Source organism: Podarcis erhardii (assembly GCF_964252035.2).
Source record: "Podarcis erhardii genome assembly, chromosome: 12".
Classification (NCBI taxonomy): domain Eukaryota; kingdom Metazoa; phylum Chordata; class Lepidosauria; order Squamata; family Lacertidae; genus Podarcis; species Podarcis erhardii.
In genome coordinates, this window is record NC_138513.1 from 38,579,723 (window position 1) to 38,595,827 (window position 16,105).

General features: G+C 43.4%; 1 protein-coding gene across 1 annotated transcript in view; it reads left to right on the forward strand.

Moving 5' to 3' along the window:
• The window catches only part of LOC309352996 (collagen alpha-6(VI) chain-like), a 74,802-nt gene that overhangs the window by 16,337 nt on the left and 42,360 nt on the right, over positions 1–16,105 (forward strand). Inside the window, exons 4-9 of the mRNA XM_081881824.1 lie at positions 1,475–2,104; positions 5,873–6,478; positions 7,561–8,124; positions 9,098–9,655; positions 11,472–12,047; positions 14,128–14,694. Of these exons, the coding sequence (XP_081737950.1) occupies positions 1,475–2,104; positions 5,873–6,478; positions 7,561–8,124; positions 9,098–9,655; positions 11,472–12,047; positions 14,128–14,694 (3,501 nt within the window). The remainder of the gene's footprint in view (positions 1–1,474; positions 2,105–5,872; positions 6,479–7,560; positions 8,125–9,097; positions 9,656–11,471; positions 12,048–14,127; positions 14,695–16,105) is intronic.

Sequence of the window (16,105 nt, forward strand, 5' to 3'; positions counted from 1 at the left end):
GTGGTTCTAAATAAACACAGTTTTCACAATTTTCAATTGTGTCTATTTAAATACGCTGGTAGCATTGAGATAAATTCAACGGTGTAAATAAGTTTTGATGGACTATTGAATGGTTTCGTTAATGCAAAATATGCAGGGATGTATGGTATGCAAAATGAACCACAGAAAAAGAAGGGAAGTCACTGATTTAAGGTTTTGAAAATTATATAAATGGAAATTTAGAAAATTATATAAATTTTATTAAATTCTCAGTGGTCCTTACAGTCTGGTGGCAATTTAGATCATAAGCTCCTTTCAAATAGATATTTGGTAGTAGGTTTGCAGTAGCGGGGGGAGAGAGACGGAGTTCAGGGCCGGCTCACCCATGTGGCAAGGTGAGGTGCCTCGGGCGGCAGGATTCGCAGGGGCAGTAGCAGATCTGGCCTCCAAGGAATGCATCATCCACTGTTGCTACCACCATTGGCAGCAAGGGCTGGATCTGTTGTCTCCTTGGCAGCCCTCCCTCGTTGCCATCTCTACAATAGGAGAGAATGCTGGTTTCCTCACACTCATAGGGAGGAAATGGTTGGGTCTGTTTTTCCCTGGGCACTGCACCCCCCCCCTCTTTTTTTGCCTCAGGTGCCAAAATATATTGAGCCAGATCTGGGATAGCTACATGTGAAACTTTAGAAAACTGCATATGTATAGTTGGCATTATCATTATTATCCTTAATATTAAATTATTTTTAATGAGACAAGGATTCAGGGGCAGACAACAGCAAGCCAGTTTTGTTTGTGTGTTGTGTAAATTAGGAGGACAAAGTGTGACCGCAGGGAAATGTGAGGCATGTTATAACATTTGATGCACTTAATTCTTCAAGATATTTTTACACTGCCCTTCATTTCTCTAGAGCAATTTACAAGAAAGACTAAAGCAATTTCAGTGTAAATACGAAGTACAATAAATTGAGGATACAAGTTCACAAGAGCAATAGATATATTGGTATATTTCTGACATCAGAGAATATTAACAAATAAAAGAGAATTCATGATAAACTGTATAATTATTACATATTCGGGTTTCACTTCTTTTTATTTATTCATACCCTGCAACTGTCCCAGAAAAACCAGGACAACCTATTTTTTATCATGAGGGGAAAAAATGGCGGCCATTTTGGGCACCGTGATCTCGTGCAATTTCATGCTGTGATTTCCCACAAGAAAAGCACTTTGGCGGCCACGATCTTGTGTGGTGCCCCAAAAGGCATGTTTTGGGGCACTATGTCCCCCCAAAACACTTTGGGGAGGGGAATCATGAGAGATCACAGCACCCTAAATGGCCGCCGTCCTCTCACAAGAAAGAAAAAATGAGAAGCTGGGGTCCTGGAAGATGGTGTCCTGTTTTTTTACCTTCAATTTGTTGGAAGGTATGCTTATTGTCTGTGTAAAGCCCTGATAAGCTTATGCACTAAGTTTTCCTTTTCTGCTTTCTCAGCCTCTGAATCTGCAGATATTGTCCTTTTGATCGACAGCTCTGATGCCCTTGGGAGAAGAGCTTTTCCAACTGTGAAATCCTTCATTAACAGAATCATCAACAGTCTCCCAATTGGCCCAAACAGGTATCGAATTGCACTTGTGCAATACAGCGATGAAGTGAAGGTTGAATTCCAGCTGGATGACTATAAAGCAAAGAACCCCATGATGAACCAACTCAAAAAGGTTTCATTCAAAGGTGGACCTTTAAGGACCGGGAACGCCATACGAAGGGTCCACGAGATGTTTTTCAGAAGGCCGAGGAAAGACAGGAACCAGATTGTGGTGGTCACAACTTCAGCGACGTCAGATGATCCTGTGGAAGAAGCAGCAAGCCGACTGAGGCGGGATGGGATAAAAATAATCGCGTTAGGAATCCAGGAGGCATTGCCTCAAGCGCTGCAGTCAATAGCTACTCCTCCATTCCACTATAAATTTGGTACACCAAGGGATCTCCTAGCGTTTTCTCAAAACATGCCTAAAGTTATTGGAAAGGCAGCACAAATGGAGATTTTCACGGCCACGCCAACGCCTGCACCTCCAAGGGTGACAAAAAATGTCACAGGAACCGTTGGTCCTGTATCTCCAGAAGGTAAAGAAAACAAGGAAGCAGAATTTCAGAAATATGGGGCAGAAAATCCCAAACTTGGACCGCATTCGCACCAAACTTTGGAAGCGCTATGATACCACTTTACATTGCCGTGGCTTCTCCCCAAAGAATTCTGGGAGCGGTAGTTTGCTAAGGGTGCTGAGAGTTGTTGAGCAACCCCTGTTCTCCTCACAAAGTTTAAAGTCCCAGCATTTGTTGGGATGAAGGATCGGTTGTTAAATCACTGCAGGAATTGTAGCTCTTTGAGGGGGACATGGGGAGCCCTGTGGGTTAAACCACAGAGCCTAGGACTTGCTGATCAGAAGGTTGGCGGTTTGAATCCCCACGACGGGGTGAGCTCCTGTTGCTCGGTCCCTGCTCCTGCCCACCTAGCAGTTTGAAAGCACATCAAAGTGCAAGTAGATAAATAGGTACTGCTCTGGCGGGAAGGTAAACGGCGTTTCCGTGCGCTGCTCTAGTTCAGAAGCGGCTTAGTCATGCTGGCCAATAAAGTGAGATGAGCACCGCACCCCCAGAGTCGGCCACGACTGGATCTAATGCTCAGGGGTCCCTTTAGCTTTACCTTTACCTAACAACGCTTTAAGCCTTAACAAACCACAGTTCCCAGAATTCTCGGAGGCAGGGGAACCATGACAGTTGAAAGTGGTCTCACAGTGCTTGAAATGTATGATGTGAATGTTTCCTAGACGATACATTAACTTCACGTATATATCTAATGTATATATTTTTAAAATGACACTGGGGCTGCAGTGTGTGGGGCCGAGGGACAGTACATTCATTTGCCAGAGGGAAGAAGAGGTGAGCAATCTATTTCATCTCTGTGGGTCTCCAGCAAGGGCAGGATTCTGCAGCGTACTTCGGCGGGGAAAAGACAAATAGAGGAACTTAGCTACTGTCTTGGTGAGCTCCTGGTCTCTCCCCTGTAATAAGAAGCGTATAACCTCTGTCTCTCATTTCCATGTTGGAATACATTTTGTTGTTGTTGTTTAGTCGTGTCCGACTCTTCGTGACCCCATGGACCAGAGTATGCCAGGCTCTCCTGTCTTCCACTGCCTCCCACAGTTTGGTCAAACTCATGCTGGTAGCTTCGAGAACACTGTCCAACCATCTCGTCCTCTGTCGTCCCCTTCTCCTTGTGCCCTCCATCTTTCCCAACATCAGGGTCTTTTCCAGGGAGTCTTCTCTTCTCATGAGGTGGCCAAAATACTGGAGCTTCAGCTTCACAATCTGTCCTTCCAGTGAGCACTCAGGGCTGATTTCCTTCAGAATGGAGAGGTTTGATCTTCTTGCAGTCCATGGGACTCTCAAGAGTCTCCTCCAGCACCATAATTCAAAAGCATCAATTCTTCAGCGATCAGCCTTCTTTATGGAATACATATATGGTCTAAAAATTTTTGGCGGAGATCATCATACACTTTACATTTAAGGACCATGTGAGCTAGAGTTTCCACCAGGTGGGCATCACATGGACAGATCCTGTCTCCTTCTGCCATACCCGCAAACCTACCCCAAAGGAGGTTAGAAGGATTAGAATTGAACCTAGCCAGCGAAAAAGCCCTTCTTTCTTAAACAAACAAACAAAAATTGTAAATAATTAAGGTTAAATTCCTGCGCCCAAAAGAGTTGAAAATAAAGAGGGGAACATGCTTTTTCCGCATCTGAGATTAGTTCCTGGCTCGCTTCAGCAGCACTTATACTAAAATTGGAACGATACAGAGAAGATTAGCATGGCCCCTGCCATGTTGTTGCAAAACAAATTAATCCATTCCAGACTTCTAAAAACAACCCCTAAAACAGCAATTTAACATGAATTTTACTATCTAACGAGACTTTTGATCCATAAAATGAAAACTGTGTGGAACCCAGTTCAGCTACTGATTGATTGATTGATTGATTGATCGTGTGACTGCGAAAATGGATTAAAGCCCCCCATCCAAACAATGACTATCATCAGTGAAGATAAGATTTTTTTAAAAAATTTTCTTATCTAGAATACTGTCTTATTTATTTTATAGCACAGTCTGGGGGGCTTTAATCCATTTTCGCAGTCACACAATCAATCAATCAATCAATCAATCAATCAATCAGTAGCTGAACAGGGTTAACACAGTCACAAAAACAAATGAAGCAAAAAAGCCTCAAAAGCAAAAACGCAAAATAAATAGCAAAAATAAAACTGCTAAACTTAATCCATTCCGGAAGTCCCTTTGACTTCCAAAATGTTTGAAAACCAAGGCACAGCTTCTGATTGGTGCAGGCGCCCCTGAAACAATAGCTGACAGCCGCATCGGATGTTCGGCTTCCAAAAAGTGTTCAAAAACCAGAACACTTAATTCTGGGTTTTCAGCGTTTGAGAACTAAGGTACCACTGTAGTTCCATTTCAATAAATGAGCATAGCTAAGTTAGGTCCATTAATTTCGATGGGTCTGCTCTTGAAATTTAGCTGGATATCACCCCAGATGGAAATGCACCAACTATTTATTCAAAGCTGCAGGGCAGAAATTTCTGACTTATAAGAAGAGCAGGAAAACAGCTTGGCGGAATAATGTCCCGATTGCTGATTGTCTTGGCCTGAATCGGCGAGACTTTTTGCCAGCACAGCATGTCTAACCCCCTCTCTGTCCCCTCTCTCAGACTTTGCATCCAACAGTGAAAGCATTTTCCTATCAATCCTCTCACAGTTCCCTTAATGTTTGTCCCTTAAAGAGACATTGCACAACTCACCTGGCTCTTTCTTAGGAGAATGGAACTGGTCTCCCTGATAAGAAATCTGAAAGGTAACTCGGGGGATTTGAACCTTTCAGGCGTATGGTGAAAAGCAGATTCGCAATTATCCTATTAGCTTGAAAAACAATCTGCAACTGTTTGTTGCCATCAGAATGCTAGCAGAGGTGGGGGCAGCGGCGGGAAGGGGGCAGAGGCTGGGCAAAAATTTTGTGGGTCCTCAGGAACCCCTGGAGATGGTACCAGTGGGGCTAGCTACCCATTTTCTGATATCTTGCTGACCCCTATCCTCCCAAGACAGAGCAACTTGATTCTCTTCCTGGTGGAGGGAGGGGGTTCAGCAAGTCTCTCCCCCCTAATGGCAGGAATGGCTTTGCTAAGCACATTCCCAAAGCAGTTCAGGAGACCATGAATGCCTAGGACCACAGAACATTCTTTGTGCACTTAAAAAACTTGAGCAGAAGATGATGGAGTTTATGGAGCTGGCTGATCTCACTGGGAGAATCCGCGACAGAACGAAGAGGAACACCAAGAAGATTGGAATAAATTTAAAGACTATTTGAATAAATCTTGTAATATTAAAGATATGTAACCAATTGAAAGAAACAATTAGGCCTAGGATTAAAATGGAATTAAATTTATAAAGAAGAAAATGTACGATAAGGAAAGCTATGTAATATGATTAGGACTGTGATATGGTCTTTTGAAACACTAATACTGGAAACTGCTACATATAATTGCTAAGAAATTCGGATGGAAAAGATTCGAGGAAGTCAAATACTATGTTTATGAAGATGGATGGTACTTAATTTTAATTAATTAAGTGGTAATATGTTGCATGTATCTTTTTTCTTTTTTCTCCTATTTTTTGTTTTTCTTTATTATTGTTAATCTCTTCTTTTTTGTTATGTTTACCTACTGAAAATAATAAATATTATTTGAAGGGGGGAAAAACTTGAGCAAACAAATTGTGCGGTGGGGAGTTGGATTACTAACACTGTGCTATTCCCCCCCCCCCCCCCCAGCTCTGGCGTGCCGTGAGGACTCAATTGCAGACGTCGTATTTATTGTGGATGAAGCTGTTTCACAGGCGAATGCTGAACATATCAGAGAATTCTTGCAAAACACAGTAAACTCTCTCGACGTGAAGGAAGCGTGCATAAGGATGGGCATTGTGACGTACAGCACGGAGGCCAAAGTATTAACTTCTCTGAGAGACGAAACGAAGAAAACGGACATTCTTCAGAAAATTAGGAGCTTTGCCCCTAAAGAAGGGAAATCTCATTTGGGTGCTGCCATTAATATGACCACAAAACTTGTTTTTGCCGACAGGAGAAGGAGTGTAGAGAAGGTAGCCACCATTATCACACACAGGCCCTCTGATGACGATATAAGAGGGGCAGCTTCTCTCATTAGCAGGGCTGGTGTGACTGTCTTTGCCATCGGCGTTGAAAGAGCAGACGCCGCCCAGTTGACTCAGATTGTGTCATATCCGTCAGAACCGAATATTATCAAACTCACAGAATTTTCCGACCTGCCCAGACAGGACAAGACATTTTATAAGAAACTCTTCAACCAAATAAAAGACAGACTCTATGTCCAACCTGAAATGACAAAACAGCTCAAATCAGGTAAAGACATTGACGCAATCTAGTCCTAGCTTCGGTCTTTCAGCTCTTTGTTTTGAGGTTTCAAATATAATATAATAATAATAATTTATTATTTGTACCCCGCCCATCTGGCTGGGTTTCCCCAGCCACTCTGGGCGGCTTCCACAGAGACCAAAAATACACTAAAATACATTAAAAATACATTAAAAACTTCCCTAAACAGGGCTGCCTTCAGATGTCTTTTTAAGATAAGGTAGCTACTTATTTCATTCACGTCTGAAGGGAGGGCATTCCACAGGGCAGGTGCCACTACTGAGAAGGCCCTCTGTCTGGTTCCCTGTTACCTCACTTCTCACAATGAGGGAACCGCCAGAAGGCCCTCGGTGCTGGACCTCAGTGTCCGGGCAGAACGATGGGGGTGGAGACACTCCTTCAGGTATACTGGACCGAGGCCGTTTAGGGCTTTAAAGGTCAACACCAACACTTTGAATTGTGCTTGGAAACATACTGGGAGCCAATGCAGATCTCTTAGGACTGGTGTTATATGGTCCCGGCAGCCGCTCCCAGTCACCAGTCTGGCTGCCGCATTGTGGATTAATTGCAGTTTCCGGGTCACCTTCAAAGGTAGCCCCACGTAGAGCACATTGCAGTAGTCCAAGTGGGAGATAACTAGAGCATGCACCACTCTAGCAAGACTCTGAAAAGACCACTGAACTGTGAAAACCTAACCTGTATAAATGTTTTCTCCTTTCATATATATATATATATAGAATATATATATATATTCTGCCTTCATTTTTTTAAACATTCTGCCTACCATATTTTTGATACCACAAACTCTGTCTGCATTTGGCCCTATGCCTGCATGGCTTTGAATATTATCATGTAAGTCCAGTGCTTATCTTTCGGGTCCAACGTGAGGGTGAGGAACTTGTGGCTCTCTGAATATTGCCTAACTACAACTCCCATCATCCTTGTCCACTCACCATGTTGACTGAGGCTTATGGGACTTGGAGTCCGGCAACACTGGAGGGCTGCAGGTCCCCACCCAGACTGTGTTGAATTGACCTCTACTGACATAAAATCTTTCTATATTCTTATAGGATGTATGGAGACAGAAAGGGCTGATATTTATTTTCTTCTTGATGATTCGTCAAGCATTAGTTTCGATGAGTTCGAGAAGATGAAGAATTTTGTGAGGAATGCTACTCAGCTGTTTACTATAGGACCTGATAATGTTCGATTTGGAGTTGTTCAGTATTCAAAAAATACTATCTTACCAATTAGACTTGGTCAGCACACCACCCGCATCAGTTTAGAAAAAGAAATGAATCATATCAGACATAGAGCACTACCAGAAACAAATACAGGAGCAGCTATAAATTTCACACGGCCATTGTTTAAGGACGCAAGACAACAGTGTCGCGGCAGTGTTCCCTGCTATCTCATTGTGCTGACGGATGGGGAAGCACATGACGACGTGAAGGTAGCTTCTCAGCTGCTGAGACAGGCAAATGTCAACATTTACGCCATTGGAGTGAAAGACGCCATCAAAGAAGAGTTGTTTGATATTGCGGGCTCAGCGTCAAGGGTTTACTTTGTGCAACAGTACGAAGCCTTGGAAAAAATAAAAAATGTTGTTTTTCGGGACATATGCAATGAAAAGGGTAAAGAGACATTCCCTTGGTAATTCTTTCCATAAACAGGATAATAATAATAATAATTAAATAATAAAAATTGTATTTATACCCCACCCATCTGGCTGGGTTTCCCCAGCCACTCTGGGCAGCTCCCAACAGAGTATTAAAAATACAATAAAACATCAAACATTAAAAACGTCCCTAAACAGGGCTGCCTTCAGATGTCTTCTAAAAGCCAGGTAGTTGTTTATTTCCTTGGCATCTGGTGGGAGGGCGATCCACAGGGCACACCACTGAGAAGGCCCTCTGCCTGGTTCCCTTTAACCTCACTTCTCGCAGTGAGGGAACCACCAGAAGGCCCTTGGAGCTAGACCTCAGTGTCCGGGATGAATGATGGGGGTGGAGACGCTCCTTCAGGTATACTGGGCCGAGGCCGTTTAGGGTTTTAAAGGTCAGACCAAAACTTTGCATTGTGCTCAGAAACATACTGGGAGCCAATGTAGGTCTTTCAGGACTGGTGTTATATGGTCTCAGCAGCCGCTCCCAGTCACCAGTCTAGCTGCTGCATTCTGCAAGGACAGGGAGCCACTACAGAAAAGGCCCATTCCCATGTTGCCATTCTGGATTAGTTGTAGTTTTCGAGTCAATGCTGTCAAGCAAACCCAAGTCCTTACATCAATATTTTCATGAACATTTATTGCTTCCAGAACCTATTTTCTGGTTGGAACTACTAGACACTACAGGGTATGCAACTTGTAGGCTGCTTCCATGACTGCATGCTGTGAAGCAGTTTACTATTATTTGTAAAAATAAATTTAAAAAATAAACTCAATTTGGGAAAAGGGGGTGCAATTTCCTGCTCCACCTCAAGCAACAAAATGTCCTCGATCTGCCCTGCTTTAACATGTTTCTTTTCTGCTGAAACCACATAAGCAATGAATTTGGCCTAATTCAAATGTATTTCTTTTAACCTGAGCAATCCTTGCTTTTCCCTCCACAGCCTGTGAGGTGAGGAAGGTTGATGTCATGTTCCTAGTGGACAGCTCTGGTAGCATACACTCTGAGGACTTTGCAAAAATGCAGAACTTCATGGCAGAGTTTGTGAACAAATCTAACATTGGCCCAGAACAAATGTGTGTTGGTGCTGTGCAGTTCAGTGGCACAAGCGAAGAAAAGTTTCCCCTCAATAGGTACTTGACAAAGAATGATATCATTGACGCTATTGGGAATATGTCTCTTATCGGAGCCAACACACTCACTGGAGAAGCACTGGCAAATATTGCCAAGTATTTTGAGGCTGCCAAAGGGGCACGACCTGGCGTCCACAAAGTTCTCATCCTGATCACTGATGGGGAAGCACAAGATGAGGTGAAAACTCCAGCCACAGCCCTGAGAGATAAAGGCATCACAATCTACTCAGTTGGCGTTTTTAATGCCAATAAAACTCAGCTCGAAGAGATCAGTGGGAAACCTGAGAGGGTGTTTTATGTGGAGAACTTTGATGTTTTGAATAAGGTACAGAATGAGCTCAGGTTTGGTGTGTGCAACCCTGAAGAGGGTAAGTACTGTTTCTATTGCTCTTGGGTACATATGCACAGTGTGTGTGTGTGTGTGTGTGTGTGTGAGAGAGAGAGAGAGAGAGAGAGAGAGAGAGAGAGAGAGAGAGAGAGAGAGAGAGAGAGTTCTGCAGCAGCAAGATGGCAGTGCTTCAAATGCTATCTTCCAGTAGAAAGATAATCTAAAACTCAGTTTTAGGGCATATAAGTCAAATTACATTTCATTATACCCTCATCGGGGGACGTGGGTGGTGCTGTGGGTTAAACCACAGAGCCTAGGACTTGCCGATCAGAAGGTTGGCGGTTTGAACCCCCGCGACGGGGTGAGCTCCCGTTGCTCGGTCCCTGCTCCTGCCAACCTAGCAGTTCGAAAGCACGTCAAAGTGCAAGTAGATAAATAGGTACCGCTCTGGCGGGAAGGTAAACGGTGTTTCCGTGCGCTGCTCTGGTTCGCCAGAAGTGGTGTAGTCATGCTGGCCACATGACCGGAAGCTGTACGCCGGCTCCCTCGGCCAATAAAGTGAGATGAGCGCCACAACCCCAGAGTCAGTCACGACTGGACCTAATGGTCAGGGGTCCCTTTATCTTTACCTTTATGCCCCCGTCATATATTTCTGTGGCAGTTCTGCTAGAGAGGTAGGGGATGTGAGTGGCACTGTGGTCTAAAACACTGAGCCGCTTGGATCAGAAGGTCAGCAGTTTGAATCCCTGTGACAAGGTGAGCTCCCATTGGTCTGTCCCAGTTTCTGCCAACGTAGCAGTTCAAAAGCATGCCAGCGCAAGTAGATAAATAGGTACCAGCATTTTCGTGCGCTCTGGTTTTCATCACGGTGTTCCGTTGTGCCAGAAGTAGTTTAGTCAAGCTGGCCACATTACCCAGAAAGCTGTCTGTGGACAAACGCCGGATCCCTCGGCCTAAAAGTGAGATGAGCACCACAGCCCCATAGTTGCTTTTGACTAGACTTAACCGCCCAGGGGTCCTTTACCTTTCTTTTCTTTTCTTTATTGCTAGAGAGGTGTGCCTCTTTCAATATTTTCCCACCTTCAGTTGTTTTGTCTTATGCTGTCTTTTTTAATGTCCTGGATGACACGCAACATCAATTTACCCTTGTAATCCAGACCATAACTTTGTAAAGGAGATCGCTTGTATTTCACTTTTACTGCTGTTTGATACAGGAAAGTGGCCCAAATCCCGCAAAATGTCTGTGTTGAGCTTTCACCGATTCAGCTACAATACATTTCTAACTGCATTGTGTTTATTCACTTGTCATACTAGGATCTTCCATGCATCATTTACTGCACTGAAATGATAGTTTACAAATAGATTTAATGCTATCATGTACCACTTCAATGGTTCTTAAATAGGGGTCTTGAATCTTCTCTATAATGGGTCTGTAAAGAAATACAGGTATTTTATGGCTAAAGATAGAATTATTATGTACACAGCAATTTTCTAAAGTTGCAGATATTGGAGTGCAATGTTGCTAACTGTGCTACAAATTGGGAAGCTCCTATTGTGACTTTTTGTTGCCACAAATTCGCTGGGTGTATTTGGCAAGCGCATCTTTTCATCTCAGGCGACCCACCTGCTTGCACACACATCCAACTTACCTCACAATGTTGCATACTTCATGCACTCTGGGTAAATATAGAATATAACATTGGCACCATCGCGATGAACGCATTCATAATTGCAGTAATGAGAAATATTGCATTCTTTACTTTGCCACGTGCAATCAACTTGCATTTCTAAGAGTAACAAGGTGTTTGAATATGACTAATGAATATTGATGGTATCTTTTCTCATTTGCTTTCCAGAGTGCAAAAGGCTAGAGCATTTGGATATAGTATTTGTAATTGATAGTTCTGGCAGCATTGGTCCTTACAACTATGATCTCATGAAGAACTTCATGATTGGCATTGTGAATAAATCTAATGTTGGCAAGGAGCTTGTTCAGTTCGGAGCTCTCAAATATTCAGATGATCCACACATTCTGTTTGATCTCGATGACCACAGTACACAATCAGCAGTCATTGATGCTATCAGGAGTGACACACATTTAGGGGGCAATACATACACAGCTGAGGCTCTTGAACATTCAAAAGCTCTTTTCACTGAGGCAAGGGGCAGCCGCAAACACAGGGGCATTTCCCAAATTCTTATGGTCATAACCGATGGTGAATCCCACGATAGAGAAAGACTTGATGAAGTGTCTAAAAAACTCCGGGATGATAAAATTACTATCTTGGCCATTGGGATAAAAGAAGCCAAACTTGATGAACTTTTGACTATGGCTGGATCAGAAGAAAACCAGTATTTTGTAGACACATTCGAAGGACTGCAAAACATATCCAAGAAATTATCAGATAACCTATGCAACAATTCAAGGCCAGGTAAAGTGCAGACTTACTCTTTTGTTGTGTTTACGTGTTGTTGCTTTTCAGTAGTAGATGTGAAACAGCCTATCCTCATATATGCAGCATGGTTAAAGTTGGTGTTTCCAGAGACATTTGGGAAATGCAAAAGTTTTCCATGGCAATTCCCCAGTTGCCCATTTTCTTTCAAAAGGTTGTTGTGTCAGTTATAAGATAATGGACTTGTGATAATTTCACTTCACCCATTTGTAATTACATTATATTTTAGTCCTTCCTTTAGCCATTATTGTTGTTGTTGTTGTTGTTGTTGTTGTTGTTGTTGTTGTTTTAAATGTACACACTGACCATGATCTGTAGATTTCAGGGCAGCTCATGAGCCTTGAGCTTTTGTCATCAGGACCTCAACTGTTTAGTCATGCCCTGTTCTACTCTCTTAAAATAACTTTTAGGAAACATGACTTTCCTACATTAGATTTCATGCTGAATATTCTTTTTCTCACCTTTTACTCCCAGTCAACTTTGATAGAAGGACTGTACATGATGTGTGTGTGTGCGTGTGTGTGTGTGCGCGCGCACAAAGTCTAAATCTGTGGATTCCTTTGAAGCCCAGGTGTAATGGATGTATGGGGGTTGCTCGTGCGTAAGTTTGCCACCACTCCTGGCTAGGTAGCCTGGTTAAACCTTTCCTGACTGGACAGCCCTTCACTTCGTGGCTGTTCAGTCGCTAGCAGAATCCGTCAGTGGGCGTTTCTTAAACTTCTTCCAGCAAAGAAGCTCTTTGACGCCAAGCCTACGCCTACTTTCCCTGCGTGGAAGTCTTCTGCGCAGGGTGATGTGGGCAGAGGAGGACCTGTGCTCTCCCCGCTGGTCTCCAGCGAAGAGTCCTGGAGACCCCTCTCTGATTCCCCCATCCGCCCCCCTTTATCCCTGGTGTTACGCTGATTTCCTTCCCCAGCCGATGAGTTCCCTCTCTCCCTGCTTGGCCCTTCTCCGGCATCGCTTGGGAGCCCTGCCTCCACTTCTGGCTCCGATGTCAGTTCCTTGACACCAGGAAATGCAACCCCATCACAGAATAATGAAAACACATGTGAGCACAGCACTCATCTGAACGCATGCAAAGTAAAACCATAGAACACCTCTTTTACCAAACTAGGAAAAAATTCCCCACTAGCCTTCCTGTGCCATCTCCATCAAGGCCCATTCAAATGCAATAGAGATCTATTTTTGTCTGCCGGTTTGCCTCAGAAAGCTCACAGAAGACCACCAAATGAGATATTGTATGGAGGTTACCTGCATCTTCTTGATGCAGGTTGAAAGAGCAGCTCAGAGATGTGTCAAGTTTTCAGCTGGAAAACAGCAGAGGTTTCAGAGTTTAAGGGTCCCCCCCTTACCTTCACTTTTTCTATTTTGACTAGAAACTTGTCGTGGTTGGTTCTGTTGTTGTTCCTTAAGTGAGGGAGGGAGGGGGGATAGCATTTAGTTTGGTTTTCAGTATACAGCAGAAGGTGGCACAATTCATTCTAAACCCCCAACCCTTTTGGGGGGCTGAACAAGCATTATCCTTATATCTGAATACCCAGATAGGAAGCAAGGAGAGGGAGAGCAGGTTTGGACTGTAATGCTCCAGAATACAGGTGTGGAATCCCATGTTATTAATAATCATAATCTTAATAAACCTTCTGCACATAGAAGATGCCAAGAAAACTAACATAGAATCCACCACTCTAAGACTTTGTATACCCCATGCATTTAAAGCACATTTATCCCAAAGACTCCTAAGGGATTCACATAAACCAAGACATGGCAGTTGTACCGTACGGTTTTAAAGTCTTACTGTGGCTACTGACATCTCTTTCTAATAGACAGCTCTTGGTGGACTGGAGTTGATAACCTTCATGGAATAAAACAAAACAAATTCCTTCCAGTAGCACCTTAAAGACCAACTAAGTCAGTTCTTGGTATGAGCTTTCGTGTGCATGCACACTTCTTCAGATACCATAACTTCATGGAATAAGTTATTCCATGTGACTGTTATTTTCACCTTTTTTTTGCAGTACTAATACAAAAATCTTGGTTTACATTGTTTCCCCCCTTGCAGAATGTGAGATCCAAGCTGATCTTGTTTTCCTGATTGATGGTTCCAGAAGTATACCCCCAAAAGACTTCGAGAGGATGAAGGTCTTCCTGAAAAACCTGCTTGATTTAATTGGTTATCATGACAATGTGCGAGTTGGTATGGCCCAATTTGCTGACCGATATGAAGAAGAATTTGGTCTGGGCGCTTATCAGAACAAACCAGAACTTCAAGAAAAAATTCTTAGCGTTACGATGATGAAAGGTGGTAACACATTCATTGGAGAGGCTCTCAAAGCAGTGAAGGCCTTCTTCAACTCCACAAGACGCAGAATACCTAGACACGCCGTCGTGCCCAAATTGCTGCTAATCACAGATGGAGTCTCCGATGACCCTGTTGCTGACAGTGCAAGAGCTCTGGCTGCCGATGGTGTCGAGATTCACGCTATTGGAGTGGGAAAGGTTGACCGGGCAAAACTCATGGAGATAACTGATGACTCTGACAGGATATACTCTGTGGCGAATTTCACAGATCTGCCAAGTATTCTAACTCGCGTAACTAAAGAAGTGTGTCAAGATAAAAGAGAAGCAAGTAAGCTCCGTTCAAAAACAACATTTTAGATCTCCTTTCATTATTTATGTAAAAATAGATTTATATTTTCATAAAGGGCAAGGACTTTTTTTCAGCCGGAACTCACCGGAACTCAGTTCCGGTCCCTCTTAGGTGGGCGCCATTGCTGTTACAGTGGTACCTCAGGTTACATACGCTTCAGGTTACATACGCTTCAGGTTACATATGCTTCAGGTTACAGACGCCGCTAACCCAGAAATAGTACCTCAGATTAAGAACTTTGCTTCAGGTTGAGAACAGAAATCATGCTCCGGCGGCGCGGCGGCAGCAGGAGGCCCCATTAGCTAAAGTGGTGCCTCAGGTTAAGAACAGTTTCAGGTTAAGTACAGACCTCTGGAACGAATTAAGTACTTAACACGAGGTACCACTGTATAAGAGAGCAAGAGAAGTGTTCATAGTGAGTTCCGGCACCTCTTTTTCTAGAAAAATATAATTGCATATGGCTAATGCAATATAAAAAGGAATTGTGCATGTGTAAATTCATTCCCCCAAGAGTTGGTCCCTTCCCGTTAGAAAACTACTTTTTGTTTTTATTTTGTCCTTATTTACTGTCACGCTTGAGGGTCCTTAGAATCATAGAATCATAGAATCGTAGAGTTGGAAGAGACCACAAGGGCCATCGAGTCCAACCCCCTGCCAAGCAGGAAACACCATCAGAGTACTCCTGACATATGGTCGTCAAGCCTCTGCTTAAAGACCTCCAAAGAAGGAGACTCCACCACACTCCTTGGCAGCAAATTCCACTGTCGAACAGCTCTTACTGTCAGGAAGTTCTTCCTAATGTTTAGGTGGAATCTTCTTTCTTGTAGTTTGGAACCATTGCTCCGTGTCCGCTTCTCTGGAGCAGCAGAAAACAACCCTTCTCCCTCCTCTATGTGACATCCTTTTATATATTTGAACATGGCTATCATATCACCCCTTAACCTCCTCTTCTCCAGGCTAAACATGCCCAGCTCCCTTAGCCGTTCCTCATAAGGCATCGTTTCCAGGCCTTTGACCATTTTGGTTGCCCTCCTCTGGACACGTTCCAGTTTGTCAGTGTCCTTCTTGAACTGTGGTGCCCAGAACTGGACACAGTACTCCAGGTGAGGTCTGACCAGAGCAGAATACAGTGGCACTATTACTTCCCTTGATCTAGATTCTATACTCCTATTGATGCAGCCCAGAATTGCATTGGCTTTTTTAGCCATTACTTCATTCTTGGCACTTGAAGGCCACTGGTGATAATCCACAAAATAATGGGACTAGCTTTGCCTGCTAAGAAAGACCTTGATCCACTTCTCTCCCCCCTCTATAATGTTCTTCTGCTAAGTAAGAACACTAATGTGAAAATTAATTGACATTCTAAAAATATTTGATATTAGAGGTGGAA